A 27,450-nucleotide genomic window follows, 5' to 3' on the forward strand; every position below is an offset into this window, starting at 1 on the left:
AGAAGCGAGCGCGCCGCCCGGCCCGCGCGAGACGTGGCCCGCGGTGGAGGCGGGGGCGGGGCCAATAGGGAGCAGAGGCGTGGCTAAGAAACGTCGGGGGTGTGGTGAAGGGGCGGCGCATGCGCAATGCTGTGCACACGCGGGTAAAATGGCGGCCGCCCCGCGTGGGGTGAGGAAGGCGGGGCCACGGCCACGCCCTGGCGCAGGCGCGCTGGCGACGTTGCCATAGCGACGGCTGAGGGGCGGCGGCCGCAGCTGTCCCCGCCCGTTAATAATTGACGGTTTTTTTCTTTCGCCCTCAAAAGGAAGCGCGGATCGGGAAAGGGCTCCGCGCTCCGTGTCGCCGTTCCGGGACAGAACGTGGGCGAGGGCGGCGCCGCCTTTCTCGCCTCCCGCCGTGAGGCCTCACGCCAGCGCCGCTCCCAGGCACAAAATGGCCGCCGCGGCGTGAGGGTGTGAGAGCGGACGGGGCGGGAACTCTCGCGAGAGTTCGAGCTTATCGCCCTATCTCCTCGCGTGGGCGGTGCCGAGATCTCGCGAGAGCTCGTGCCGCCGGTAGGAGCATCATGGCGGCGGCGTTGACGACGGTGCAACGGAGGGTGATGCGGGCCGCGCTACGGCCGCGCGCGGTGAGTGACCAACCAGAACCCGATCCGCCGCCTACCGGGCCCCGCCCCCGCCGGTTCCCGCCCGTTCCCGGCCGTTCCCGCCGGTTCCCGCCGCACCGGCGGCGTTTGATTGGCTGGAGCGCCGGCGGGGGCCGGGCGGCCGCCAGGAGGGGAGGGACCCGGAGGCGGCGGACCGGATTCTGATTGGTTACCCTGGGGGTGTGGCCGTGTTTCGCGAGTTGTGATTGGCTGAAACTCGCAGGGTGGGTGGGTGGGGCAGCGCTCCGCGTTGTGATTGGCTGATATTCCTGGGAGGGGCGGTGCTTGGGACTGAACCATTACGGGGTGGCGAAAGGGGGGGTCGGGCGTGGCCAAAGGGGGTCCGGGGGGGGTCTGGGGGGGTTTCGGGGGGTCCCGGGCAGGAAATTCCCTCAGGAAAATCCCCGGGACCCCCCAAGCCACCCCCATGCGGAGTTTAATTATCATTTTTTAAACTAATGAGGCGTTTTTGGAGCGGTCCTGAACCACTGTGGGTGGGGGTCTCTGGTGCCGTTTTGGGGAGGGGGCTCTGAACCCTTTTGGGGGGGTCCTGGCACCTTTTGGGGTCCCCCCCCCCCTCAATTTCGGGACCCCTCCCTCGCAGGTGTGGCTTCCTCAGGCCGGGATTTCCCACGCTGCCGAACGGCTCCACCTCCCCCCCGTGAGTGCCCCGCCCCCCCAAAAATCCCACCCCCCCAAAATCCCACCCCCCCAAAATCCCACCCACCCAAAAAATCCCACCCACCCAAAATTCCACCCACCCAAAAAATCCCACCCACCCAAAAAATCCCACCTCTCCAAAATTCCCATCCCCCAAAAAATCCCATCCCCCAAAAATCCCACCCCCCAAAATCCCACCCACCCCAAAATCCCCCCCAAAAAATCCCACCCCCCCAAAATCCCACCCTCCAAAAAATCCCACCCACCCAAAATCCCACCCCCAAAAATCCCACCCAAAAATCCCACCCTACAAAATCCCACCCACCCAAAATTCCACCCCCCCCAAAAATCCCACCCACCCAAAATTCCACCCCCCAAAATCTCACCCCCCCAAAAAAATCCCCCCCCCCAAAATCCCACCCCCAAAAATCCCACCCACCCAAAATCCCACCCACCCAAAAAATCCCACCCACCCAAAATTCCCATCCCCCAAAAAATCCCACCCACCCAAAAAATCCCACCCCCCCAAATTCCCACCCCCCCAAACCCCCCCCAAACCCCTTTCCCCCCCCCCTTGGGGAGGTTTGGGGGGACCCCTGGCCTGGGGAGGGGCCAAACCCCGAATTTTGGGGTGGGGGGAGGGGATTTTTGGGGTGGGGGTCCCCAGTTTGTCTCTGATTGTTCCATTTTCTGCCCCCCCCCACAGCAACGCAGCATCGTGAGTACCCCAAAAATCCCCTGGGGACCCCAAAAATCCTTCTGGGGACCCCAAAAATCCCCTGGGGGACCCCAAAAATCCCTTGGGGGGCCCAAAAATCCCCTGGGGGGTCCCAAAAATCCCCTGGGGGACCCCAAAAAAGTCCTGGGGGGCCCCAAAATCAGCGGGGGACCCAAAATAAGTGGGGGGAACCCCAAAATCACAGGGGGGGTCCCAAAAAGAAATTGGGGGGGTCCCAAAAAAGAATGGGGGGGTCCCAAAAATCCCTTGGGGGGGTCCCAAAAAACTCCTGGGGGCCCCAAAAATCCCCTGGGGGGGTCCCAAAAATCCCCTGGGGGGTCCCAAAAAACTCCTGGGGGCCCCAAAAATCCTCTGGGGGACCCCAAAAATCACTTGGGGGGGTCCCAAAAAAGAGTGGGGGGTCCCAAAAATCACGGGGGGGGGGTCCCAAAAAAGAAGGGGGGGGCAAAAATCACCTGGGGGGGTCCCAAAAATCACCTGGGGGGTCCCAAAAAAGAGGGGGGGGCAAAAATCACTGGGGGGGGGGGTCCCAAAAATCACCTGGGGGAACCCCAAAAATCACTGGGGGGGTCCCAAAAAAGAGTGGGGGGGTCCCAAAAATCACCTGGAGGACCCCAAAAATCACTCGGGGGGGTCCCAAAAATCACTCGGGGGGGTCCCAAAAATCACTGGGGGGGCCCAAAAAAGAGTGGGGGGGTCCCAAAAATCACTGGGGGAACCCCAAAAATCACTTGGGGGGGTCCCAAAAAAGAGTGGGGGGGTCCCAAAAATCACCTGGAGGACCCCAAAAATCACTGGGGGGGGTCCCAAAAGCCCTCGGGATTGGGAAAATGGGGGAAGGGGGGAAAAGGGGGGGGGGATGGGAGGGGAGGGGACCCCCAGGGGACCCCCCCCCAAATTTGGGTGTCCCCCCCGCAGCCCCCCCCCGCCAAGTACGGGGGCCGGCACACGGTGACGCTGATCCCGGGCGACGGCATCGGCCCCGAGCTGATGCTGCACGTCAAGGAGGTGTTCAGGTGCGTGCCCCGCCCCCCGCTATGCAAATGAGGCGGGGGAGTCCTAATTAGCTCGTAATTAGTCGAGTACGCAAATGAACCGGCGGAGTTGGGAGTTGACACCCGGAATTGGAGAGGAACCCAGAGAAACGGGAATGGAGTGTGGGAATGGAGCCCTGGGAACGGGGAACGGCGCCCAAAATATGCAAATGAGGCAAGGAAAGTGTAATTAGTTAACGAAGTATGGAAATGAATCAGTGAAATTGGGAATTAACACCCAAAATTGAAACAAACCCAGAGAAACGGGAATGGAGTTTGGGAATGGAGCCCCGGGAATGGGGAATGGAGGCCAAAATATGCAAATGAGGCAAGGAAAGTGTAATTAGTTAACGAAGTATGGAAATGTATCAGTGAAATTGGGAATTAACACCCAGAATTGGAAACGAACGCGCAAAAAACGGGAATGGAGTGTGGGAATTGTGCCCTGGGAATGGGGAATGGAGGCCAAAATATGCAAATGAGGCAATAGAATTGTAATTAGTTCATGAAGTATGGAAATGAATCCGTGAAATTGGGAATTAACACCCAGAATTAAGAGGCACCCACAAAAATGGGAATGAAGTGTGGGAATGGATCCCAGGAATTGGGGAATGGCGCCCAAGACGGAGGAATCGACCCGAAAATATGCAAATGAGGCAGGGAAAAAATGCAATCAAGCCTTGAAATATGTAAATGAGTCCGCAAAATCGACAATTTGGTGCCATTTGGGCAATAATTGGGGGGGACGTGGGGGGACATTTTGTCTGATTTTTGTGCCATTTTGTCCCATTTTGTCCCATTTTGGTGCCGTTTTGTCCCATTTTGGTGCCGTTTTGTCCAATTTTGGTGCCATTTTTGTACAATTTGGCGCCATTTGGTGCCGTTTTGTCCGATTTTGGTGCCATTTTGTCCAATTTTGGTGTCGTTTTATCCAATTTTGGTGCCATTTTGTCCAATTTTGGTGTCGTTTTGTCCGATTTTGGTGCCATTTTGTCCAATTTTGGTGCCATTTGTCCAATTTTGGTGCCATTTTTGTACAATTTGGCGCCATTTGGTGCCATTTTGTCCAATTTTGGTGCCATTTTGTCCAATTTTGGTGCCGTTTTGTCCGATTTTGGTGCCGTTTTGTCCCATTTTGGTGCCGTTTTGTCCAATTTTGGTGCCGTTGTGTCCCATTTTGGTGCCGTTGTGTCCAATTTTGGTGCCATTTTGTCCAATTTTGGTGCCATTTTGTCCAATTTTGGTGCCGTTGTGTCCCATTTTGGTGCCATTTTGTCCCATTTTGGTGCCGTTGTGTCCCATTTTGGTGCCGTTTTGTCCCATTTTGGTGCCGTTTTGTCCCATTTTGGTGCCGTTTTGTCCCATTTTGGTGCCGCTGTGTCCGATTCCGGCGCCGTCGTGCCGGTTCCGGTGCCGCCCGTGGCGCAGGCACGCCTGCGTCCCCGTGGATTTCGAGGAGGTTCGGGTGAGCGCGGAGGCGCCCGAGGACGACGTGCAGAACGCCATCACGGCCATCCGGCGCAACGGCGTGGCGCTCAAGGGTGGGAGCTGAGCCCAAACCCCCAAAGCTGAGCCCAAATCTGTCCCTAAACCCCCAAAGCTGAGCCCAAATCCCCAAATCTGTCCCTAAACCCCCAAAGCTGAGCCCAAACCCCCAAAGCTGAGCCCAAACCCCCAAAGCTGAGCCCAAATCTGTCCCTAAACCCCCAAAGCTGAGCCCAAATCCCCAAAGCTGATCCTAAACCCCCAAATCTGAGCCCAAATCCCCAAAGCTGAGCCCAAATCCCCAAAGCTGAGCCCAAATCCCCAAAGCTGATCCTAAACCCCCAAATCTGAGCCCAAATCCCCAAAGCTGAGCCCAAATCCCCAAAGCTGAGCCCAAATCCCCAGATCTGATCCTAAACCCCAAATCTGAGCCCAAATCCCCAAAGGTGAGCCCAAATCCCCAGATCTGATCCTAAACCCCAAATCTGAGCCCAAATCCCCAAAGCTGAGCCCAAATCCCCAAAGGTGATCCTAAACCCCCAAAGCTGAGCCCAAACCCCCAAAGCTGAGCCCAAATCCCCAAATCTGTCCCTAAATCCCCAAAGCTGATCCTAAACCCCCAAAGCTGAGCCCAAATCTGACCCTAAAGCAGATCCCAGATGTGAGTCCAAATCTGATCCCAACTCCCAGAATCTGATCCCAAAATGTGAGCCCCGATCTGATCTTAAATCTGATCCTAAATCCCAAAATCTGAGCCCAAAGCTGACCCCAAATCCCTGAAATCTGTTCAAAATCCCCAAAATCTGATCCAAAATCTCCCCCAAATCCCCCTCAAATCCCCCCAAAATTGCTCCCAAATCCCCCAAAATCTCCCCAAATCCCCTAAATCTCCCCAAATCCCCCAAAAGCTCCCTAAATCTCCCAAAAATCTCCCCCAAATCTCCAAAATCTCTCCCAAAATCTCCCCCAAATCCCCAAAATATTCCCAATATCCCCCCAAAATCCCCCAAATCTCCCCCAAATCCCCCAAAATCTCCCTAAATCTCCCCCAAAATCCCCGAAATATCCCAAATATCCCCCCAAAATCCCCCAAATCTCCCCCAAATCCCCCAAAATCTCCCTAAATCTCCCCCAAATCCCCAAATCTCCCCCAAATCCCCCCAAAATATCCCGAATATCCCCCCCAAAATCCCCCAAATCTCCCCCAAATCCCCCAAAATATCCCAAATATCCCCCCCAAATCCCCCAAATCTCCCTAAATCTCCCAAAAATCTCCCCCAAAATCCCCCAAATTTCCCCCAGATCCCCCCAAAATCCCCCCCAAATCTCCCCCCAATCCCCCCCAAATCCCCCCGTCCCTGCTGTGACCCCGTTTTCCCGCAGGGAACATCGAGACCAACCACAACCTCCCCCCCAGCCACAAATCCCGCAACAACCTCATCAGGTGGGCACTGGGAGCACTGGGGGGGGGCGATTTGCATATTCGGGGGGTTCATTTGCATCTTTTGTGAGCCGATTTGCATGCTTTGGGGGTTCATTTGCATGTTTTGTGGGGTTTCTTGCATGTCTTGGGGGTTAAATTCCATTCTGGGGGTTCATTTGCATGCTTTGGGGGCTCATTTGCATGCTTTGGGGGTTCATTTGCATGTTTTGGGGGTTCATTTGCATGTTTTGGGGAGTTTCTTGCATGTCTTGGGGGTTAAATTCCATTCTGGGGGTTCATTTGCATGCTTTGGGGGCTCATTTGCATGCTTTGGGGGCTCATTTGCATGTTTTGGGGGGTTTCTTGCATGTCTTGGGGGTTAAATTCCATTCTGGGGGTTCATTTGCATGTTTTGGGGGCTCATTTGCATGTTTGGGGGGTTCATTTGCATGTTTTGGGGAGTTTCTTGCATGTCTTGGGGGTTAAACTCCATTCTAGGGGATATTTGCATGTTTTGGGGCTCATTTGCATATCTGGGGTTTCAATTAGCATATTTGGGGTTCATTTGCTTGGTTGGGCTGCTCATTTGCACATTTGGGGGCTCATTTGCATGCTTTGGATTTGATTTACATGTTTGGGGGTTAATTTGCATAATTGGCTGCTGCTTTGCATGTTTGGGGGTTCTTTGCATGTTTTAGGGATTGATTTGCATGTTTTTGGGGTTGATTTGCCTGTTTGAGGGCTTCATTTGCATGTTTTGGGGTCAATTTGCATGCTGGGCTGTTGATTTGCATGATTTGGGGGTTAATTTCCATGTTTGGGGGGTTCATTAAAACCTTTTGGGGGGCGATTTACATTTTTAGGGGGGGTTCATTTGAATATTTTGGGGGCTCATTGCACCTTTTAGGGTTTTATTTACACCTTTGGAGGTTCACTTGGATATTTCGGGGGTTGATTTGCATATTTCGGGGGCTCATTTGCATCTTTTCGGGCGCTGCCAGGACCAGCCTGGATCTCTACGCCAACGTGATTCACTGCCAGAGCCTGCCCGGGGTGGAGACGCGGCACCGCGACATCGACATCCTCATCGTCAGGGAGAACACCGAGGGGGAGTACAGCTCCCTGGAGCACGAGGTGGGCCCCAAAACTACCTCAAAAATACCCCAAAACACCCCAAAAAATACCCCAAAAATACCCCAAAAATACCCCAAAAATACCCCCAAAATACCACAAAAAATACCCCAAAAATACCACAAAAATACCCCAAAACTACCTCAAAAATACCCCAAAACACCCCAAAAAATACCACAAAAATACCACAAAATTACCCCAAAAATACCTCCAAAATACCCCAAAAATACCACAAATTTACCCAAAAAATAGGCCAAAACACCCCCAAAAATACCTCAAAAATACCCCAAAACACCCCAAAAAATACCCAAAAAATACCCAAAAAATACCACAGAAAATAGCCCAAAAATACCTCAAAAATACCTCAAAAATACCCCAAAACACCCCAAAAAATACCCCGAAAATACCCAAAAATACCTCAAAAATACCCCCAAAATACCACAAAAAATACCCCAAAAATATCTCGAAAATACAACAAAAAATACCCCAAAATACCCCAAAACCACCTCAAAAATACCCCGAAATACCTCCCAAAAATACCCTAAAATTACCCAAAATATACCCCAAAAATACCCTAAAATTACCCAAAAAATACCAAAAAAAATACCCCCAAGACACCCAAAAAAATCCCAAAAAAAATGTCATCGTCAGGGAGAACACCGAGGGGGAGTACAGCTCCCTGGAGCACGAGGTGGGCCCCAAAACCCCCCAGAAACACCCCCAAAATACCCAAAAAATACCCCCAAAAATAGCCCAAAAATACCCCAAAACACCCCAAAAAATCCCCCCAAAATACCCCAAAACCACCTCAAAAATACGACAAAAATACCACAAACGATACCCAAAAAATACTCCAAAAATACCACCAAAAATACCCCAAAAAAGACCCCAAATCGCCCCAAAAAGCACCCTGGATGGGATGCCACACCCGTGCCCCACCCTGTTGGTGATGCCACGCCCCTGGGCTGCTGCCACGCCCCTGCCCCGCCCATGCCACACCCTGTTGGTGATGCCACGCCCCTGGGCTGGTGCCACGCCCATGCCACACCCTGTTGGTGATGCCACACCCGTTCCATACCCCTGGGGCTGATGCCACACCTGTGCCCCGCCCATGCCACACCCTGGGGCTGATGCGACGCCCCTTCCCTTCCCATGCCACACCCTGGGGGTGATGCCACGCCCCTGCCCCGCCCATGCCATACCCTGGGGGTGATGCCACGCCCCTGCCCCACCCATGCCACACCCTGGGGGTGATGCCACGCCCCTGCCCCGCCCATGCCATACCCTGGGGGTGATGCCACGCCCCTGCCCCGCCCATGCCACACCCTGGATGTGATGCCACGCCCCTGCCCCACCCATGCCACACTCTGGGGGTGATGCCACGCCCCTTCCCTTCCGATGCCACACCCTGGGGCTGATGCCACGCCCCTGCCTGCCCATGCCACACCCTGGGGTGATGCCACGCCTCTGCCCCGCCCATGCCACACCCTGGGGTGATGCCACGCCTCTGCCCCGCCCATGCCACACCATGTTGGTGATGCCACGCCCCTGCCCCGCCCATGCCACAGCATATTGGTGATGCCACGCCCCTGGGCTGCTGCCACGCCCGTGCCCCGCCCATGCCACACCCTGGGGGTGATGCCACGCCCCTGCCCCACCCATGCCACACCCTGGGGGTGATGCCACGCCCCTTCCCTTCCCATGCCACACCCTGGGGCTGATGCCACGCCCCTGCCCCGCCCATGCCACACCCTGGGGTGATGCCACGCCCCTGCCCCACCCATACCACACCATGTTGGTGATGCCACGCCCCTGCCCCACCCATGCCACACCATGTTGGTGATGCCACGCCCCTGCCCCACCCATGCCACACCCTGGGGGTGATGCCACGCCCCTGCCCCGCCCGTGCCACGCCCGTGTGCCCGGCAGAGCGTGGCGGGGGTGGTGGAGAGCCTGAAGATCATCACGGCCGGGCGCTCGCGCCGCATCGCCCACTACGCCTTCGGGCTGGCGCGCGCCGCCGCCCGCCGCAGCGTCACCGCCGTGCACAAGGCCAACATCATGTACGGCCACGGGGGTCCCGGGGGGCCTCGGGGGGTCCTGGGGGGTCCTGGTGGTCATTGAGGGGGGTCTGGGGGGTCCTGGTGGTCATTGAGGGGTCCTGGTGGTCATTGAGGGGTCCTGGTGGTCATTGAGGGGTCCTGGTGGTCATTGAGGGGGTCTGGGGGGTCCTGGTGGACATTGGGGGCTCCTGGTGGTCATTGAGGGGGGGTTTGGGGTAGTCTTGGTGGTCACTGGGGGGGGGTTTGGGGGCTCCTGGTGGTCATTGAGGGGTCCTGGTGGTCATTGAGGGGGGGGGTTGGGGGGTCCTGGTGGTCATTGAGGGGGGTCTGGGGGGTCCTGGTGGTCATTGAGGGGGGGGGTTGGGGGGTCCTGGTGGTCACTGGGGGGGGGTTGGGGGGTCCTGGTGGTCATTGAGGGGGGGTTTGGGGGGTCCTGGTGGTGATTGAGGGGAGTTTGGGGTAATCTTGGTGGTCCTTGAGGGGGTTTGAGGGGTCCTTGGGGGTGTTCTGGGGAGTCCTTGTAGTCATTGAGGGGGGTCTGGGGGGTCCTGGTGGTCATTGGGGGGGTTTGGGGGGGTCCTTGAGAGGGTTTTGGGGGTCCTTGTAGGGGTTTTGGGGGGTCCATGTAGTCATTGAGGGAGGTCTGGGGGGTCCTGGTGGTCATTGGGGGGGTCCTGGGGGGTCCTTGAGAGGGTTTTGGGGGTCCCTTGTAGGGGTTTTGGGGGGTCCATGTAGTCGTTGAGGGGGTTTGGGGGGTCTTGGTGGTCCCTGGGTGGTTTTGGGGGGTCCCAGCGGGGGTTTGGGGTTCTGGGGGATCCTGGTTGTCATTGAGGGAGGTTTGGGGGGTCCTGGTGGTCCTTGAGGGGGTTTCTGGGGGTCTCAACCTCCCCTGCCCTTGCAGGAAATTGGGGGACGGGCTGTTCCTGCAGTGCTGAGTGGGATCCCAAATGTACCCTGGATTTTTTGGGGGGGATCTCGGGTTTTTTGGGGGGGTCTTGGGTTTTTTGGGGAGGATTTCAGGTTTTTTGGGGATGATCTCAGGTTTTTGGGGGGGGGTACCCCGTATTTTTTGGGGGTCTCATCTCCTCTGTCCCCCCAGGAAATTGGGGGACGGGCTATTCCTGCAGTGCTAAGGGGGATCTCAGTTGTACCCTGGATTTTTTGGGGGGATCTCGGGTTTTTTGGGGATGATCTCAGGTTTTTGGGGGGGGTACCCCGTATTTTTTGGGGGTCTCATCCCCTCTGCCCCCCCAGGAAACTGGGGGACGGGCTGTTCCTGCAGTGCTGCCAGGAAGTGGCGGCCGAGTACCCCGAGATCACCTTCCGCAGCATGATCGTGGACAACACCACCATGCAGGTGTGACGCCCCCCCCAAAAAAAAACCCCCAGACCCCCTCCCAGCGCTCCCAGTGCTCCCAGTAACGCCGCCCGGCCCGGCCCGGCCCAGCTGGTGTCCCGGCCCCAGCAGTTTGACGTGATGGTGATGCCGAACCTCTACGGGAACATCGTCAACAACGTCTGCGCCGGGCTCGTGGGGGGGCCGGGGCTCGTGCCCGGAGCCAACTACGGCCACGACTACGCCGTGTTCGAGACCGTGGGTCTGGGGGCGAAACGGGGGGGTCTGGGGGGTCCTGGGGGGGAAATGGGGGGGTTTGGGACACAGGGATGGACACCACGGGGTCACTGGGAGCACTGGGAGCACTGGAGACACCCAGTGCCAACTACGGCCACGACTACGCCGTGTTCGAGACCGTGGGTCTGGGGGGGAAACGGGGGGGTCTGGGGGGTCCTGGGGGGAAAATGGGGGGGTCCGGGGGGGTCTGGGACACGGGGATGGACACCACGGGGTCACTGGGAGCACTGGGTGGAACTGGGAGCACTGGGAGCACTGGTGGGGGCACCTGGAGCTCCCTGCGGCCACGACTGCGCCGTGTTCGAGACCGTGGGTCTGGGGGGGAAATGGGGGGGTCTGGGGGGGTCTGGGGGAGTTTGGGGGGGTTTGGGGGGGTCTGGGACACAGGGATGGACACCACGGGGTCACTGGGAGCACTGGGAGCACTGGTGGGGGCACCTGGAGCTCACTGCGGCCACGACTGCGCCGTGTTCGAGACCGTGGGTCTGGGGGGGAAATGGGGGGGTCTGGGGGGTCCTGGGGGGTTTGGGACACGGGGATGGACACCACGGGGTCACTGGGAGCACTGGAATGCCCTAAGGGGGGCACTGGGAGCACTGGGGGAGCACTGGCCCCTACTGGGGGCACTGGGACATTCCTGGCGGGATACTGGGAACACTGGGATGTTCCTGGTGGCACTGGGATGTTACTGTTGGCACTGGGAGGTTACTGGTGGGATACTGGTGGCACTGGGAGGTTCCCGGTGGGACACTGGGAGCACTGGGACGTTCCTGGCGGGATACTGGGAGCACTGGGATGTTACTGGTGGGATACTGGGAGCACTGGGATGTTCCTGGTGGCACTGGGAGGTTCCCGGTGGGATACTGGGAGCACTGGGAGGTTCCCGGTGGCACTGGGACGTTACTGGTGGCACTGGGAGGTTCCGGGGGGGCACTGGGAGGTTCCCGGTGGGATACTGGTGGCACTGGGATGTTACTGGTGGCACTGGGAGGTTCCCGGTGGGATACTGGTGGCACTGGGATGTTCCTGGTGGCACTGGGATGTTACTGGTGGCACTGGGACGTTACTGGTGGCACTGGGATGTTCCTGGTGGCACTGGGAGGTTCCCGGTGGGATACTGGGAGCACTGGGAGGTTCCCAGTGGCACTGGGACGTTACTGGTGGCACTGGGAGGTTCTGGGGGGGCACTGGGATGTTCCTGGTGGCACTGGGAGGTTCCCGGTGGCACTGGGATGTTCCCGGTGGCACCAGCAGTGCCGGGGGTCTCTGAGGGCCGTGCCCCCCAGGCCACGCGGAACACGGGCAAGAGCATCGCCAACCGCAACATCGCCAACCCCACGGCGGCGCTGCTGGCGGCCTGCATGATGCTGGACCACCTGCGGTGGGCGGGGCTCACCTGGGGGGGCGGGCACACCTGGGAGGGGGCGGGAACACCTGGGAGAGGGGGCGGGGCTCATCGAGGAGGGGGCAGGGACACCTGAATGGGGTGGGGACACCTGGGCGGGGTCCCCAAAATGGAGTAGGGATTTAAAAGTGGGTGTGGCTCCCCAGTGGGAGGGTCTGAGGTGGGTGTGGCTGAGGTGGAGGCGTGGCCTAGCTGGGTAGAATCCCGTGGGAGGGGCTGGGTGAGGGGGCGGAGCCTCATGCAGGTGTGGGGAGCAGGGCGGAGCCTCTGGGTGTTCACCTGGAGGGGGAGGGGCTTCAGCCCAGGGTTGGGTGTGGCTTGCTGATGTGGGCGTGGCCCGTGTTTGTCCCGCCCCCAGGCTGCACAGCCACGCCTCCACCATCCGCCAGGCCGTGCTGGCCTCGCTGGACGACCCCCGGGTAAGCCCCGCCCTCACCTGTCCAAGGGGCGTGGCCCCAAACCTGTTGGCGTAGCCATGAGCCTGCCTGATGGGTGTGGCCCCACCCCTGTGGGTGTGGCCGGGAGCCCCGCCCTCACCTGCCCTACGGGTGTGGCCCCAAACATGTGGGTGTGGCCATGAGCCTACCTGATGGGCATGGCCCCAAATATGGGGGCGTGGTCATGAGCCTGTCTGATGGTCGTGGCCCCGCCCCTGTGGGCGTGGCGCTGACGCGGCCCCGCCCCCAGACGCACACGCCGGACATCGGGGGCCAGGGCACGACGTCGGGCGCGGTGCAGAGCATCATCGGCCACCTGCCGCGGGGCTGAGCCGGCCACGCCGACACCGGGGCTGCAACGGCCCCGGGACCCCCCCAGAGACCCCCAGGAGCACCCGCCTGACACCCCCGGGACCCCCAGAACACCCTGGGACCCCCAAACAACCCCGGGAATCCCAAACACCCCCAGGAACCCCAAACACCCCCGGAACCCCAAACAACCCCGGGAACCCCAAACAACCCCGGGACCCCCCAAACACCCCCGGGACTTCCAAACACCCCCAGGAACCCCAAACACCCCCGGGAACCCCAAACAACCCCGGGAACCCCAAACACCCCCGGGACCCCCAAACACCCCCGGGACTTCCAAACAACCCCAGGAACCCCAAACACCCCCGGGACCCCCAAACACCCCCGGGACCCCCAAACACCCCCGGGACCCCCAAACACCCCCGGGACCCCCAAACACCCCCAGGAACCCCAAACACCCCCGGGACTCCCAAACAACCCCGGGACCCCCTGAACACCCCCGGGACCCCCAAACAACCCCGGGACCCCCAGAACACCCCCAGAACCCAAAAACATCTCCGGGACCCTCCCAGGAGAACACGACACCTCCAGGACCCCTCAGGAGACGCCCATGGGACCCCCCAAAAACACCCACGGAACCCAAAAACACCCCCAGGACCCCCAAAAACATCTCCAGGACCCCCAAAAACATCTCCAGGACCAGACACCTGACACCCCTGGGACCCCCAAGACACCCCCAGGACGGCCAAAACACCCCTGGGACCCCCAAAAACACCTCCAGGACCACACACCTGACACCCTTGGGACCCCCAAAACACCCCTGGGACCCCCAAAAACACCTCCAGGACCACACACCTGACACCCCCGGGACCCCAAAGCACCTCCACCACTTCCAGGACCACAATGCACCCCAAGGGACCCCAAAACACCTCTGGGACCCCCCCCAGGACCCCACACACAACACCCACGTGACCCCAAAGCAGCTCTGGGAACCCCCCAGGACCCCAAAACACCTCTGGGACCCCCCCCAGGACCACACACAAAACACTCACAGGACCCCAAAGCAGCTCTGGGACCCCCCCAGAACCCCCCAGGACCCCAAAACACCTCTGGGACCCCCCCAGGAACACACAACAGACACCCATGGGACCCTGAAACACTTCCAGGACCCCACACACAACACCCACGGGACCCCAAACATCTTCAGGATCGCTCAGGACCCCAAAATTTATCCAGGATCGTTCTAGGACCCCAAACCAGCTCTGGGACACCCCCAGAACCCCCCCAGGACCACACAAAAGACACCCACGGGACCCTGAAACACTTCCAAGACCACCCTGGACCCAACATTATCACCAGGACCCCCCCCCAGCACCCCTCAGGACCACACAAAAGACCCCCAGGACCCCCCTGGAGACCCCCAGCACTACAGGACACTCCAGGGTCCCACCAGGAGCACCCCAAACCCCCCACAGGACCCCAGAAAACACCCCAGGACCACCAGGAATCCCCCAAACCCCCCAGAGGACCCCCAAAAACACCCCAGGACCACCGGGAATCCCCCAAACCCCCCACAGGACCAGCAGGAGCACCCCAACCCTTCCCACAGGACCACAAGGACCCCCCCAAACCCCCCAGAGGACCCCCCAAAACACCCCAGGACCACCGGGAACCCCCCAAACCCCTCACGGGACCCCAATAAACACCCCAGGACCACGAGGAGTGCCCCGATTCCCCGCCACAGGACCAGCAGGAGCCCCCCAAACCCCCCAAAAAGACCCCAATGAACACGCCAGGACTACCCCAGCCCCCCCACAGGACCACCAGGACCTCTCCAAACCCCCCACAGGACCCCAATAAACACCCCAAGATCCCCTCACATCCCCCACAAAACCTCCCCAGACCCTCCACAGGACCACAATAAACACCCCAGGACTGCCCCAAAGCCCCCAGCCCCCACATAAAACCCCAAATAAACATCCCAGGACCCCCGCAGACCCCCATAAAACCCCAAATAAACACCCCAGGACCCCCCCAGACCCCCATAAAACCCCAAATAAACACCCCAGGACCCCCCAAATCCCCCCATAAAACCCCAAATAAACACCCCAGGACCCCCCCAGACCCCCATAAAACCCCAAATAAACACCCCAGGACCCCTGCATACCCCCATAAAACCCCAAATAAACACCCCAGGACCCCCCCAGACCCCCATAAAACCCCAAATAAACACCCCAGGACCCCCCCAGACCCCCATAAAGCCCCAAATAAACACCCCAGGACCCCCGCAGACCCCCATAAAACCCCAATAAAGACCCCAGGACCCCCCCCCCAGCCCCCCCAAATAAACACCCCCGGACCAGCGGTACCCCGTGGTTTATTGAGGCGGTGGGCGGGGCTAGGGGCGGAGCCAGGGGTGCTGCAGGCACTGCCGGGCCGTGGCGCGCCGGGCGGGCTCGAAGGCCAGCATGGGCCGCAGGAAGCGGGCGAAGGCGGCCGCCGGCCCCCGCGGCCACTCGTACTTCTCCTGCAGCACCGCCCGCAGCCCCCACGGCCGCAGGTGCCGGATGTGCCGCAGCTCACCTGGGGAGGGGCGGGGTCAGCGCGGGACACGCCCATCCCTGTGTTACACACCGAGCGGGGGGAGGGGCAGGGAGGATCCTGAGCTGGCCCCGCCCCTTATGAGGGGTGTGGTAAGGACACGCCCCACACCCGATGTGGCCCCACCCCTTGAGGGGTGTGGTCGGGACACGCCCCAGTCCCAATATGGTCACACCCCTGTGAGGGGTGTGGTCACAACACACCCCAAACCTGTGGCCCCACCCCTTATGAGGGGTGTGGTCACGACACGCCCCAATCCTGATGTGGCCCCGCCCTTTATGAAGGGTGTGGTCAGGACACGCCCCAAAACCTGTGGCCCCGCCCTTTATGAAGGGTGTGTTCAGGACACGCCCCAGTCCTGCTGTGGCCCCACCCCTTATAAAGGAATAGCCAGGACACACCCCTTCCCTTGTGGGCGGGGCTATGGGAGGACAAACCCCACCCCCTCCCCACCTCACAACCCTGCTGGGCTCAAGTCCCGCCCCTTTTGCCATGACCACGCCCCCATGGGCATGACACCACTCCCACCCCCTCATTTGCATAACCCCACCTTGCACCACCCCCACCACACCTTTAGGGCCCCACCCAGCCCTTAACCCCGCCCCCTGTAACCCCGCCCGGCCACGCCCATGCCTAGCCACGCCCACTGGCCACGCCCAGCGGCCCCGCCCTCACCTCTCCGGTTGAAGAACTCGCGGGAGTAGCGCCCCCCGAGGGCCACGTGCCGCGGGATCTCCCCCAGCAGCTCGATCACGTGGGCAATGTGGTCTGCGGGGGCGGGGCACGTCGGACACGCCCATTCTAGCCACGCCCGCTCCCTTTAGCCACGCCCACCCCGCTCCTCCCATCCCTTCTCTCCCCACCCCCACATGGGGATATTGACTTGGCCACGCCCCCTTCATCAACCCCCACGCCATTGGCTGCCACCCCACAGCAGGCTCCACCCACTTACGAGCCACGCCCCACACCCAGACCACGCCCCTTGTTTGAAGCCCCATCCCCAATGGCCACGCCCTTGTGTCAGGCCACACCCCTTGGCTCCCTATTGGCTACCAGAGACCACGCCTCCTTTAACATCCTTGCTGGGGAGGCCCCGCCCACAGGTGCCACACCCCACCCATCCCAGCAACCACACCCACCCCATGGCCACACCCGCTCTGAGACCACACCCACAGCACAGACCACACCCACCGTCGAGACCACCACACCCTTCCCATGGCCACACCCATCCCTTAGACCACACCCAGCCGAGGCCACACCCATCCCAGTGACCACACCCATGCCCGTGGCCCCGCCCCCGGGGCCCCGCCCACCCTCGTCGCGGCTGTACTCCTCCCCCGAGTGCGGCTCGAACAGGTAATCGCCCGTGGCCAGCTCGAACGCCTGCGGGGGCACAGGGGGGTCCTGGGGGGCCATGGGACCCCTCCCCACCGTGGGGGGCATGGGGACCCTCCCCCCCACCCCCAGGGGTCCATCAGAGCCCCCTCCCCACCCAGGGGTCCCTGGCAGCCCCCTCCCCACCCAGGGGTCCATCAGAGCCCCCTCCCCACCCTGATCTGGGGTCCATGACAAACCCCCCTCACCGTGGGGTTCATGGGGAACCCCCTCCCCACCCAGGGGTCCATCAGAGCCCCCTCCTCACCCCAGGGTTCATCAGAGCCCCCTCCCCACCCAGGGGTCCATCAGAGCCCCCTCCTCACCCCAGGGTTCATCAGAGCCCCCTCCCCACCCAGGGGTCCATCAGAGCCCCCTCCCCACCCCAGGGTTCATCAGAGCCCCCTCCCCAGCCCGGGGGTCCCTGGCAGCCCCCTCCCCAGCCCCTCACCATGCAGGCCGTGCTCCAGATGTCGGCGGGGGGGCCGTACCCCGCCCCCAGCAGCACCTCCAGCGCCCGGTACTGCCGGGTCTGGATGTCCTCGGTGAAGTGTTTGTGCTGGGGGGGCGCGGGGGGGTCACCCCCAGAACCCCCCCGAACCCGCACAACCCCCCCAACTCACAGCAACACCCCCAGACCCCTGAAACCTCACCCACAGTGCCCCCAGTCTCTCCCAGTGCCCCCCCAGTCCCTCCCAGTCCCTCCCAGTCCCCCCAGTCCCCCCCAGTCCCTCCCAGTCCCTCCCAGTTCCCCCAGTCCCTCCCAGTCCCTCCCAGTCCCTCCCAGTTCCCCCAGTCCCTCCCAGTCCCTCCCAGTTCCCCCAGTCCCCCCCAGTCCCTCCCAGTCCCCCCAGTCCCTCCCAGTCCCTCCCAGTCCCTCCCAGTTCCCCCAGTCCCTCCCAGTCCCTCCCAGTCCCTCCCAGTCCCCCCCAGTTTCCCCAGTTCCCCCAGTTCCCCCAGTCCCTCCCAGTTCCCCCCAGTTCCCCCAGTCCCTCCCAGTTCCCCCAGTCCCTCCCAGTCCCTCCCAGTCCCTCCCAGTCCCTCCCAGTTCCCCCAGTCCCTCCCAGTTCCCCCAGTCCCTCCCAGTCCCTCCCAGTCCCCCCCAGTTTCCCCAGTTCCCCCAGTTCCCCCAGTCCCTCCCAGTTCCCCCAGTCCCTCCCAGTCCCTCCCAGTCCCTCCCAGTCCCTCCCAGTTCCCCCAGTCCCTCCCAGTTCCCCCAGTCCCTCCCAGTCCCTCCCAGTCCCTCCCAGTTCCCCCAGTCCCTCCCAGTCCCCCCAGTCCCTCTCACCACCCAGCAGCCATTGCCCAGGTCGGCGATCTTGATGCGCAGCCGGGGGGCAGCGCGGGGGTCCAGGGGGTTCTCCTGCCCCCCCGGCAGCCCCCCCTCACCTGGAGGGGACATTGGGGGGGCTTGGGGGCACTCCTGGGCACCCCCAGTGCCCCCCAGTGCCCCCACCCCCCCAATGGAGCCCCCATTTCCACCTCTACCCCAAATTGCCCCCCCATCCCCCCAACCCCACATACCCCCCCAAACACCCCCCAAATTGCCCCTCCAGACCCCGCCAAACCCACACACCCCCCAAATCCACCCCAAATCCCCCCCAAGACCCCCCCAACCCCAAATCCACCCCAAATTCCCCCCCTAGACCCCCCCAACCCCAAATCCACCCCAAATTCCCCCCTAAACCCCCCCAACCCCAAATCCACCCCAAATTCCCCCCCAGACCCCCCCAACCCCAAATACCCCCCAAATCCCCCCCTAGACCCCCCAACCCCAAATTCCCCAAAAATTGCCCCCCTAGACCCCCCAAGCCCAAATACCCCCCAAATTACCCCCTGAGACTCCCCCAACCCCAAATCCACTCCAGATTCCCCCTCTAGACCCCCCCAACCCCAAAATTCCCCCAAACCCCCCAACCCCCTCCCCGGTGCCCCCCCCCTCACTGACCCAGGGGGTTGGGGAGCCCCTCGGAGCCCCCCGAAATGAGGGAGCCGGAGGTGGGGGTGAACAGCGAGTCCGAGGCCGAGCTGGGGCTTGGGGGGCGCCGGGGGGGTCCCGGGCCCCCCCTGGAGGCGCAGGAGCCCCCCGAAAATCCATCGCTGGAGCCCCCCCCCGCCGGCAGCGTGTGCACCCCCGAGGACGAGGCCCCGCTCGGGGGGCTCCCCCCACATTCCTCCGGGGGGTCCGGGGGGGCTTCTGCAACAGGAAAGAGACCCTGAGACCACCCCCCCTCCCCAAATTCACCCCAAAACCTCCCAGGTGGTTCCCAACCCCCCCCCCCGCAAATATTTCTGGAGCCCCAAAGCCTCGTGGGGCTCCCCAGAACAGCTCCAGGGACCCCAAAACCGTCCCCAGAGCCCCTCAAATTGTTCTTGGGGGTCCTGCTCACCCACAAGGCCCAAAGCCACCCTGGAGACCCCAAACCCACCCTGGGGACCCCAAACCCACCCTGGGGACCCCAATTTATCTTTGGGGGTCCCCCCACCTCATCCTGGGAGCCCCAAGTCATGTCTGGGGGTCCCCCCAGGACCCCATACCCACCCTGAGGACCCCAAACCCACTCTGGGGACCCCAGACTACCCCTAGGCTCCACCCAAGACCCCAAACCCACCCTGGGGACCCCAACCCCACCTCTCCCAATCACCCCCCCCAGATGTCACAGAACCCCACCCGGGGGCCCCCCTTCTTCCCCATGAGGACCTGGGGGGGATTTGGGGGCTCTTTGGGGTCCCCAAGACAACCCTGGTGTCCGCAGGACCCCCCCCAATGTCCCCTCAATGTCCCCCCAGCCGCCTGATGGGTGTCCCTGGCTGTCCCCAGTGTCCCCGCCTGTCCCTGGTGTCCCCCCGCACTGACTGGTGTCCCTGCCTGGCCCCGGTGTCCCCCCGCACTGACCGGTGTCCCTGCCTGGCCCCGGTGTCCCCGGTGTCCCCGGTGTCCCCCCGCACTGACCGGTGTCCCCGGTGTCCCCCCGCACTGACCGGTGTCCCCGGTGTCCCCCCGCACTGACCGGTGTCGCTGCCTGTCCCCGGTGTCCCCCTGCACTGACCGGTGTCCCTGCCTGTCCCCGGTGTCCCCGGTGTCCCCGGTGTCCCCCCGCACTGACCGGTGTCCCTGGTGTCCCCGGTGTCCCCCCGCACTGACCGGTGTCCCTGCCTGTCCCCGGTGTCCCCGGTGTCCCCGGTGTCCCCCCGCACTGACCGGTGTCGCTGCCTGTCCCCGGTGTCCCCCCGCACTGACCGGTGTCCCTGCCTGTCCCCGGTGTCCCTGCCTGTCCCCGGTGTCCCCCCGCACTGACCGGTGTCCCCGGTGTCCCCGGTGTCCCCCCGCACTGACCGGTGTCCCCGCCTGTCCCCGGTGTCCCCCCGCACTGACCGGTGTCCCCGGTGTCCCCGGTGTCCCCCCGCACTGACCGGTGTCCCCGGTGTCCCCGGTGTCCCCCCGCACTGACCGGTGTCCCCGGTGTCCCCCCGCACTGACCGGTGTCGCTGCCTGTCCCCGGTGTCCCCGCGGTGTCGCGCAGCCGCTCCAGGTCCCGCAGCCGCTCCGCCAGGAGCTGCCGCTGTCGCCGCTGTCGCCGCCGCCGGCGGCGCCGCTGAGCCCGCGACAGCCGCTCCTGGGGGGGGAGGGATTTTGGGGGGATTTCCCCGATTTTGGGGGAATTCCCTCGGTTTTGGGGGGATTTCCCCGACTTTGAGGGGATTCCTTCGGTTTTGGGGGATTTCCCCGACTTCGAGGGATTTTCCTCAGTTTTGGGGGGAATGGATGGGGGGCTTTGATTTTGGGGGTAAAGGGGAGACAGGTGTGCAAAACCATGCGGGGGACACAGGTGAGCATGCGCAGGTGTGCAAGGACAGGTGAGCACACACAGGTGAGTGCACACAGGTGAGTGCACACACACAGGTGAGCACACACAGGTGAGCACACACACACAGGTGTGCAATCACAGAGGTGAGCACACACACAGGTGTGCAATCACACAGGTGAACACACACAGGTGAGCACACACACAGGTGTGCAATCACACAGGTGAGCACACACAGGTGAGCACACACAGGTGAGTGCACACACACAGGTGAGCACACACAGGTGTGCAATCACAGAGGTGAGCACACACACACAGGTGAGCACACACAGGTGTGCAATCACACAGGTGAGCACACACAGGTGAACACACAGGTGCGCAATGACACACACAGGTGAGCACACACAGGTGAGCACACACAGGTGTGCAATGACACACACAGGTGAGCACACACAGGTGAGCACACACAGGTGTGCACACAGGTGAGCACACACACAGGTGAGCACACACAGGTGTGCAATGACACACACAGGTGAGCACACACACACAGGTGAGCACACACAGGTGTGCAATGACACTCACAGGTGAGCACACACAGGTGAGCACACAGGTGAGTGCACACAGGTGAGTGCACACACACAGGTGAGCACACACAGGTGAGCACACACAGGTGTGCAATCACACAGGTGTGCAATGACACACACAGGTGAGCACACACACACAGGTGTGCAATCACACAGGTGTGCAATGACACTCACAGGTTCCTCCTGGGGTGCCGAGCTCACTGTGGACACACAGGAGGGGGGGTCAGCCCAAGGCCCCCCCAGCCCAGGTGTGGGGGATTTGGGGATCCCCGAGTCCCAGGGGCACCCCCAGAGCAGTGGGGGTTGGGCACACCTGTTCTTTTGGGGACCAACAGGTACCTGCACACAGCAGGGATTTTGGGGTCACCTGCACTCCTGGGCTGGATTTCGGGGTACCCTGCCCCCCTCAGGTGTGGATTTTAGGGATCCCTACCCCACTCAGGTGTGGATTTTGGGGTACCCTACCCCCCGAGAATGGATTCTGGGGTACCCTACCCCCCGAGAATGGATTTTGGGGTACCGTACCCCACTCAGGTGTGGATTTTAGGGATCTCTGTCCCCTCAGGTGTGAATTTTGGGTTACCCTACCCCCCAGGTGTGGATTTTGAGGTACCCTACCACACTCAGGTGTGAATTTCAGGGTGCCCTACCCCACTCAGGTGTGGATTTTAGGGATCCCTATCCCCCTCAGGTGTGGGTTTTGGGGTACCCTATCCCCCTCAGGTGTGGATTTTGGGGTACCTGCCCCGCAGGTGTGGATTTTAGGGATCCCTACCCCACTCAGGTGTGGATTTTGGGGTACCCTACGCCCCCCAGGTGTGGATTTTGGGGTACCCTACGCCACCCAGGTGTAAATTTTGGTGTACCCTATCCCCCTCAGGTGTGGATTTTGGGGTACCTGCCCTGCAGGTGTGGATTTTAGGGATCCCTACCCCACTCAGGTGTGGATTTTAGGGATCCCTGTCCCCCCCGGTGTGGGTTTTGGGGTACCTGCCCTGCAGGGATGGATTTTGGGGTACCCTCCCCCCCCGGTGTGGGTTTTGGGGTACCCTACGCCACCCAGGTGTAAATTTTGGGGTACCCTACCCCCCTCAGGTGTGAATTGTAGGGATCCCTGTCCCTCAGGTGTGGATTTTGGGGTGCCCTACCCCACTCAGGTGTGGATTTTGGGGTACCCCCCCCCGAGAATGGATTTTGGGGTACCCTACCCCACTCAGGTGTGGATTTTGGGGTACCCTCCCCCCCCGGTGTGTGTTTTGGGGTACCTGCCCTGCAGGGATGGATTTTGGGGATCCCTGTCCCCCCCGGTGTGGGTTTTGGGGTACCCTATCCCCCTCAGGTGTGGATTTTAGGGTACCCTATCCCCCTCAGGTGTGGATTTTAGGGATCCCTACCCCACTCAGGTGTGGATTTTGGGGTACCCTACCCCCCCGAGAATGGATTTTGGGGTACCCTACCCCACTCAGGTGTGGATTTTGGGGTACCCTCCCCCCCCCGGTGTGTGTTTTGGGGTACCTGCCCCGCGGGGGGGGCCGTGCCCCCGTGCCCAGCGCGCGGCCTGCGCCGCCAGGTGTCTCAGGTAGGGCTCGTGCACGCAGAGCAGCACGTTCTCGGGCTTGATGTCCGTGTGGATGATCTTGCACTTGGTGTGCAGGTAATCCAGCCCCTCCAGCACCTGCGGCACGGCACCCCGGATCTGCCCGGGGCACCCCGAAATCCGCGGGGGGGCACCCCACATTCTGGGGGGCGTCCCAAATCGGGCAGGGGGCAACCCAAATTTAGAGGGGCGACCCAGAGTGGGTGGGGCACAGCCAGAGGGGATTTTGGGGAGCTGGGAGTGCTTGAGGAGAGGGACGATGAGGATCTGGGGGCACCCCAAAATCGGGGGGCATTGCAATCGGGGAGGGGCACCCCAAATCTGGGAGGGGCACCCCAAAGTGGGTGGGGCACCCCCAGAGGGTTCTGAGGGGATTTTGGGGAGCTGGAAGCGCTTGAGGGGGGGGGATATGAGGATCTGGGGGCACCCCAAAATCGGGAGGGGTACCCCAAAGCTGTGAGAGGCACACGAATCGGGGAGGGGCACCCCAAATCTGGGGCAGGCACCCCAAAAGGTGAGGTGGGCAGAAATCACCCCCAAAACCAAACCCTGGGGAGATTTTGGGGAGCTGGGGGTGTCTGAGGGGGTGGAACATGAGGATTTGGGGGGCTCTGGGCAGCACATTTGGGGTCCCAGGGATTTGGGGGGATTTGGGGGGCTCTGGGCAGCACATTTGGGGTTGCAGGGAGGGATTTGGGGGGCTCTGGGCAGCACATTTGGGGTTGCAGGGAGGGATTTGGGGGGCTCTGGGCAGCACATTTGGGGTCCCAGGGATTTGGGGGATTTGGGGGGCTCTGGGCAGCACATTTGGGGTTGCAGGGAGGGATTTGGGGGGCTCTGGGCAGCACCTCTGGGGTCCCAGGGAGCCAGGAGGATTTGGGGGGCTCTGGGCAGCACATTTGGGGTTCCAGGGATCCAGGAGGATTTGGGGGACTCTGGGCAGCACATTTGGGGTTGCAGGGAGGGATTTGGGGGGCTCTGGGCAGCACATTTGGGGTCCCAGGGATTTGGGGGGATTTGGGGGGCTCTGGGCAGCACCTCTGGGGTCCCAGGGAGGGATTTGGGGTGCACAGAACCCCCTGACCTGCCTGACGATGCTCTTGACGCAGGGCAGGGGCAGCCCCTGGTAGTTGGATTTGATGATCCAGCGCAGCAGTTGGTGCCCCAGCACCTCCAGCACCATGCAGACATCTGGGGGGGGGGCAGTCAAGGAGCCCCCAGACCCCTGGGACCCCCCCCCCCCCACAAGGGGGTGGGAAACTCGGGGTAACCCCCCCCCAAAAGGATACGGACACCGTTGACCCCCGAAATCTTGAAGTCGTCGATGAGCTGCACGATGTTCTCACGGTTGGGGTCGCTGGGGTCTGAGTCCCGCACCTGGGGGGGGGCACGGGGGGGGTCACGGGGGTGGATTTGGGGGTCCCCGGTTTGGGGGGGGGGGGGGGGCGGGGGGCACTCACACATTTCAGCAGCTTGATCTCATCCAGGGCCGTCTCCGTGTATTGGGGGGCGCTTTTCACCACCTTCAGCGCCACGAAACGTTTCCTCCTGCCCGGGGCCGCCAAAATAAAGCAGGGGACCCCCCCCCCAAATTACAGGGGAGCCCCCCCTGAACCCCCCAGGAGCCCCCCCCCGGGTGTCCCCGCACTCACCGGAGGTCCCAGCAGAGCCAGACGGTGGAGAAATGTCCCCAGCCCAGCTTGCGAACCACGTGGTAGCGCCCGTGGAAAAGGTCCCCGATCCGGACCGGGTAATACCCCCCTGGGGAGGGGGCGTGGGGGGGGGGGAAATGTCACTCTGGGGTTTGGGGACCCCCCCCCGAACACCCCCAAAAGGAGCGGGGTGTCCCCACCTTTGCAGTAATCGCGGGGGTCCTCCTGCTCCCCCTCGTCGGAGCCCAGCAGAGACTCGGACAGCGATGGCAGCGCCGGGGGGGGGTCTGGGGACACCTGGCCGGGGGGGCTGGGGGTCCTGAGGGGGGGGGACAGCAAAGATGGGACCCCCCCGTAGGTGGGCCACCAACCCCCAGCTGCCAGCAGACCCCATCTCTGCCACCCCCTCCCCAAAATCTGGAATTTTCATGGGTATCCTCTGCCACCCCCTCCCCAAAATCTGGAATCTCCAGGGCTCTCCTCTCTGCCACCCCCTCCCCAAAATCTGGAATCTCCAGGGGTCTCCTCTCTGCCACCCCCTCCCCAAAATCTGGAATCTCCAGGGGTCTCCTCTCTGCCACCCCCTCCCCAAAATCTGGAATCTCCAGGGGTCTCATCTCTGCCACCCCCTCCCCAAAATCTGGAATCTCCAGGGGTCTCCTCTCTGCCACCCCCTCCCCAAAATCTGGAATCTCCAGGGCTCTCCTCTCTGCCACCCCCTCCCCAAAATCTGGAATCTCCAGGGGTCTCCTCTCTGCCACCCCCTCCCCAAAATCTGGAATCTCCAGGGCTCTCCTCTCTGCCACCCCCTCCCCAAAATCTGGAATCTCCAGGGGTCTCCTCTCTGCCACCCCCTCCCCAAAATCTGGAATCTCCAGGGGTCTCCTCTCTGCCCCCCCTCCCCAAAATCTTGCCCCTTTGGGGGTCTCCTCTCTGCCCCCCCATACCTGGTCCCTTCGGGGGTCTCCCCCATGCTGGGGGGGGGGTCCCAGGGTGGTCCCACAGCGGCAAAGCAGCCGGGAATGGTCCCAGGGGAGCGTTGGGAGGTCCCAGAGGCCCCCCCGAGCTTGTGGGGGGGGGGCAGGTGCGGGGCATTCTGGGCCATCACCCCCCCAAAATAGAAATGACCTCAATGGCCCCCGGCCCCGCGGGGCTAAAAATAGCCCTGGAGGGGGAGGGGAGGCTCGGAATGTCCCGCCCCCCACCCCCTAAAAGGGGGCTCTGCTCGTGTGTGTCCCCCCCCCCAGCTCTGGGTAAGGGTCGTGGCCCCGCTGACCCCCCCCTCACCTTGGGGGTGCTTTCGGTTTTTTGTCCTTTTTGCGCTTTTTCCTTCTCCTGGCGGGGTCTGGGGAGGGGATTTGGGGGTCACGGGGGGGTCGCAGCACTACAATCCTCCTTGTCCTCCCAGCCTAGGTACCCCGTGTGCCCCCCAGCCCCAAAATCCACCGGCCCCCAACTCTGAAACGTCCCCTCGGAGGGGGGGGGGGATCCCCAAAAACCCTCGGGATTCAAATTTCTCCTCAGGGACCCCAATTTTCCCCTCACGCTCCTGCTCACGTCAGACGGGACCCCCGTTTTCCCGTCAGGATTTCCCAAACCTCAGGAGCTCCTCACGCTCCTGGGAAAATCCCACTTTCCTCTCAGGATTCTTCTCTCAGACCCCATTTCCCCCCTCACAAATCCCATTTTCCCCTCACAAACCCCATTTCTCCCCCCTCAGACCCCACTTTCCCCTCACAATCCCCATTTCTCCCCCCTCAAACCCCACTTTCCCCTCACAATCCCCATTTCTCCCCTCACAATCCCCATTTCCCCCGTCTCAGACCCCATTTGTCCCCTCACAAATCCCATTTCTCGCCTCACATACCTCATTTTCTCCTCACAAACCCCATTTCCCCCCTCTCAGACCCCATTTCTCCCCTCACAAATCCCATTTCCCCCGTCTCAAACCCCACTTTTCCCTCACAATCCCCATTTCTCCCCTCACAATCCCCATTTCTCCCCTCTCAGACCCCACTTTTCCCTCACAAATCCCATTTCTCGCCTCACATACCTCATTTTCTCCTCACAATCCCCATTTCTCCCCTCACAATCCCCATTTCTCCCCTCTCAGACCCCACTTTTCCCTCACAAATCCCATTTCTCGCCTCACATACCTCATTTTCTCCTCACAAACCCCATTTCTCCCCTCACAAATCCCATTTCCCCCGTCTCAGACCCCACTTTCCCCTCACAATCCCCATTTCCCCTCAGCCCCCCCTCACCGGGCCCCCCGCGCAGCTCCATTCCCCGCGCTCGCCCCCGCTCCGCGCGTGGCGCCCCCTGGCGGCCGGGGAAAGGGGCGGAGAAACCCTGCGAGCTCCGCCCACCGACCAATGAGGAGCAGCCGTGAGGAACTGGCCACGCCCATGACCACGCCCCTGTATCGCCATGGAAACGCGGCCTAGCGCGACGCCGCCGGGAGGCCCCGCGCCGCTTTGCCGCGACAGAACGAGACCCAAGCGCCCCGCCGCGCTTATCACGGTATTTTCTGTATCGCGACAGCATCCGCAGAGCCCCGACAGCCCTCAAGCCCCCGCCGATATCGCTTGGGTCAGGCAGCGCTGCGGTTCCCCCTTCCCGACGCGCCCAAAATGACACCGCCCCCTCACCGCTGATTGGCTGCCGCAACCACGCGCGTCATCCAGGCGCGACGCATCACCATGGCAACCGCGCGGTGAACACGGAAGGCCCCAGAACCAGGCCCGAGGCCCCCAAAATCGCGGCGGGACCCCCCAAAAAACGCAAATTTCCCCCCCCCCTCCTTCCTTTCCCAGGGCTCCCCGAAGGGTCTGGGGACCCCTCGCCCCCCCACCTGTCCGGGGGAGGGT

General features: G+C 61.8%; 2 protein-coding genes across 4 annotated transcripts; one reads left to right on the forward strand and one right to left on the reverse strand.

The window, feature by feature from the left end:
* The first annotated feature begins 197 nt into the window (after window positions 1-197).
* IDH3G (isocitrate dehydrogenase (NAD(+)) 3 non-catalytic subunit gamma) lies at window positions 198-14,999 on the forward strand. Its single transcript, XM_053968024.1, has 13 exons — window positions 198-629; window positions 1,252-1,308; window positions 2,014-2,025; window positions 2,965-3,062; window positions 4,509-4,621; window positions 5,949-6,009; window positions 6,990-7,122; window positions 9,049-9,182; window positions 10,437-10,539; window positions 10,630-10,776; window positions 12,102-12,196; window positions 12,579-12,639; window positions 12,908-14,999. The coding sequence occupies exons 1-13, from the start codon at window positions 567-569 to the stop codon at window positions 12,986-12,988; spliced, it is 1,158 nt and encodes a 385-aa protein (XP_053823999.1). The 5' UTR covers window positions 198-566; the 3' UTR covers window positions 12,989-14,999.
* A 328-nt stretch (window positions 15,000-15,327) lies between these two features.
* Window positions 15,328-27,411, reverse strand: SRPK3 (SRSF protein kinase 3). Of its 3 annotated transcripts, none has more exons than XM_053968019.1 (16): window positions 26,845-27,411; window positions 25,868-25,925; window positions 24,781-24,899; window positions 24,581-24,689; window positions 24,389-24,476; window positions 24,218-24,305; window positions 24,013-24,119; window positions 22,847-23,006; window positions 21,506-21,531; window positions 20,423-20,558; window positions 18,890-19,138; window positions 18,230-18,330; window positions 17,393-17,500; window positions 16,881-16,950; window positions 16,243-16,335; window positions 15,328-15,549 (listed from the first exon to the last, which is right to left on the reverse strand). In XM_053968019.1, the coding sequence occupies exons 1-16, from the start codon at window positions 27,125-27,127 to the stop codon at window positions 15,365-15,367; spliced, it is 1,980 nt and encodes a 659-aa protein (XP_053823994.1). In that variant the 5' UTR covers window positions 27,128-27,411; the 3' UTR covers window positions 15,328-15,364. The 3 variants fall into 3 exon arrangements, with proteins under 3 accessions (XP_053823994.1, XP_053823993.1, XP_053823995.1); XM_053968018.1 differs by having other exon boundaries at window positions 16,881-16,971; XM_053968020.1 differs by lacking the exons at window positions 21,506-21,531; window positions 22,847-23,006 and having other exon boundaries at window positions 16,881-16,971.
* Between the last annotated feature and the right edge of the window lie 39 nt (window positions 27,412-27,450).

Source organism: Vidua chalybeata, chromosome 32 (assembly GCF_026979565.1).
Source record: "Vidua chalybeata isolate OUT-0048 chromosome 32, bVidCha1 merged haplotype, whole genome shotgun sequence".
In the NCBI taxonomy this organism is placed as follows: Eukaryota; Metazoa; Chordata; class Aves; order Passeriformes; family Viduidae; genus Vidua; species Vidua chalybeata.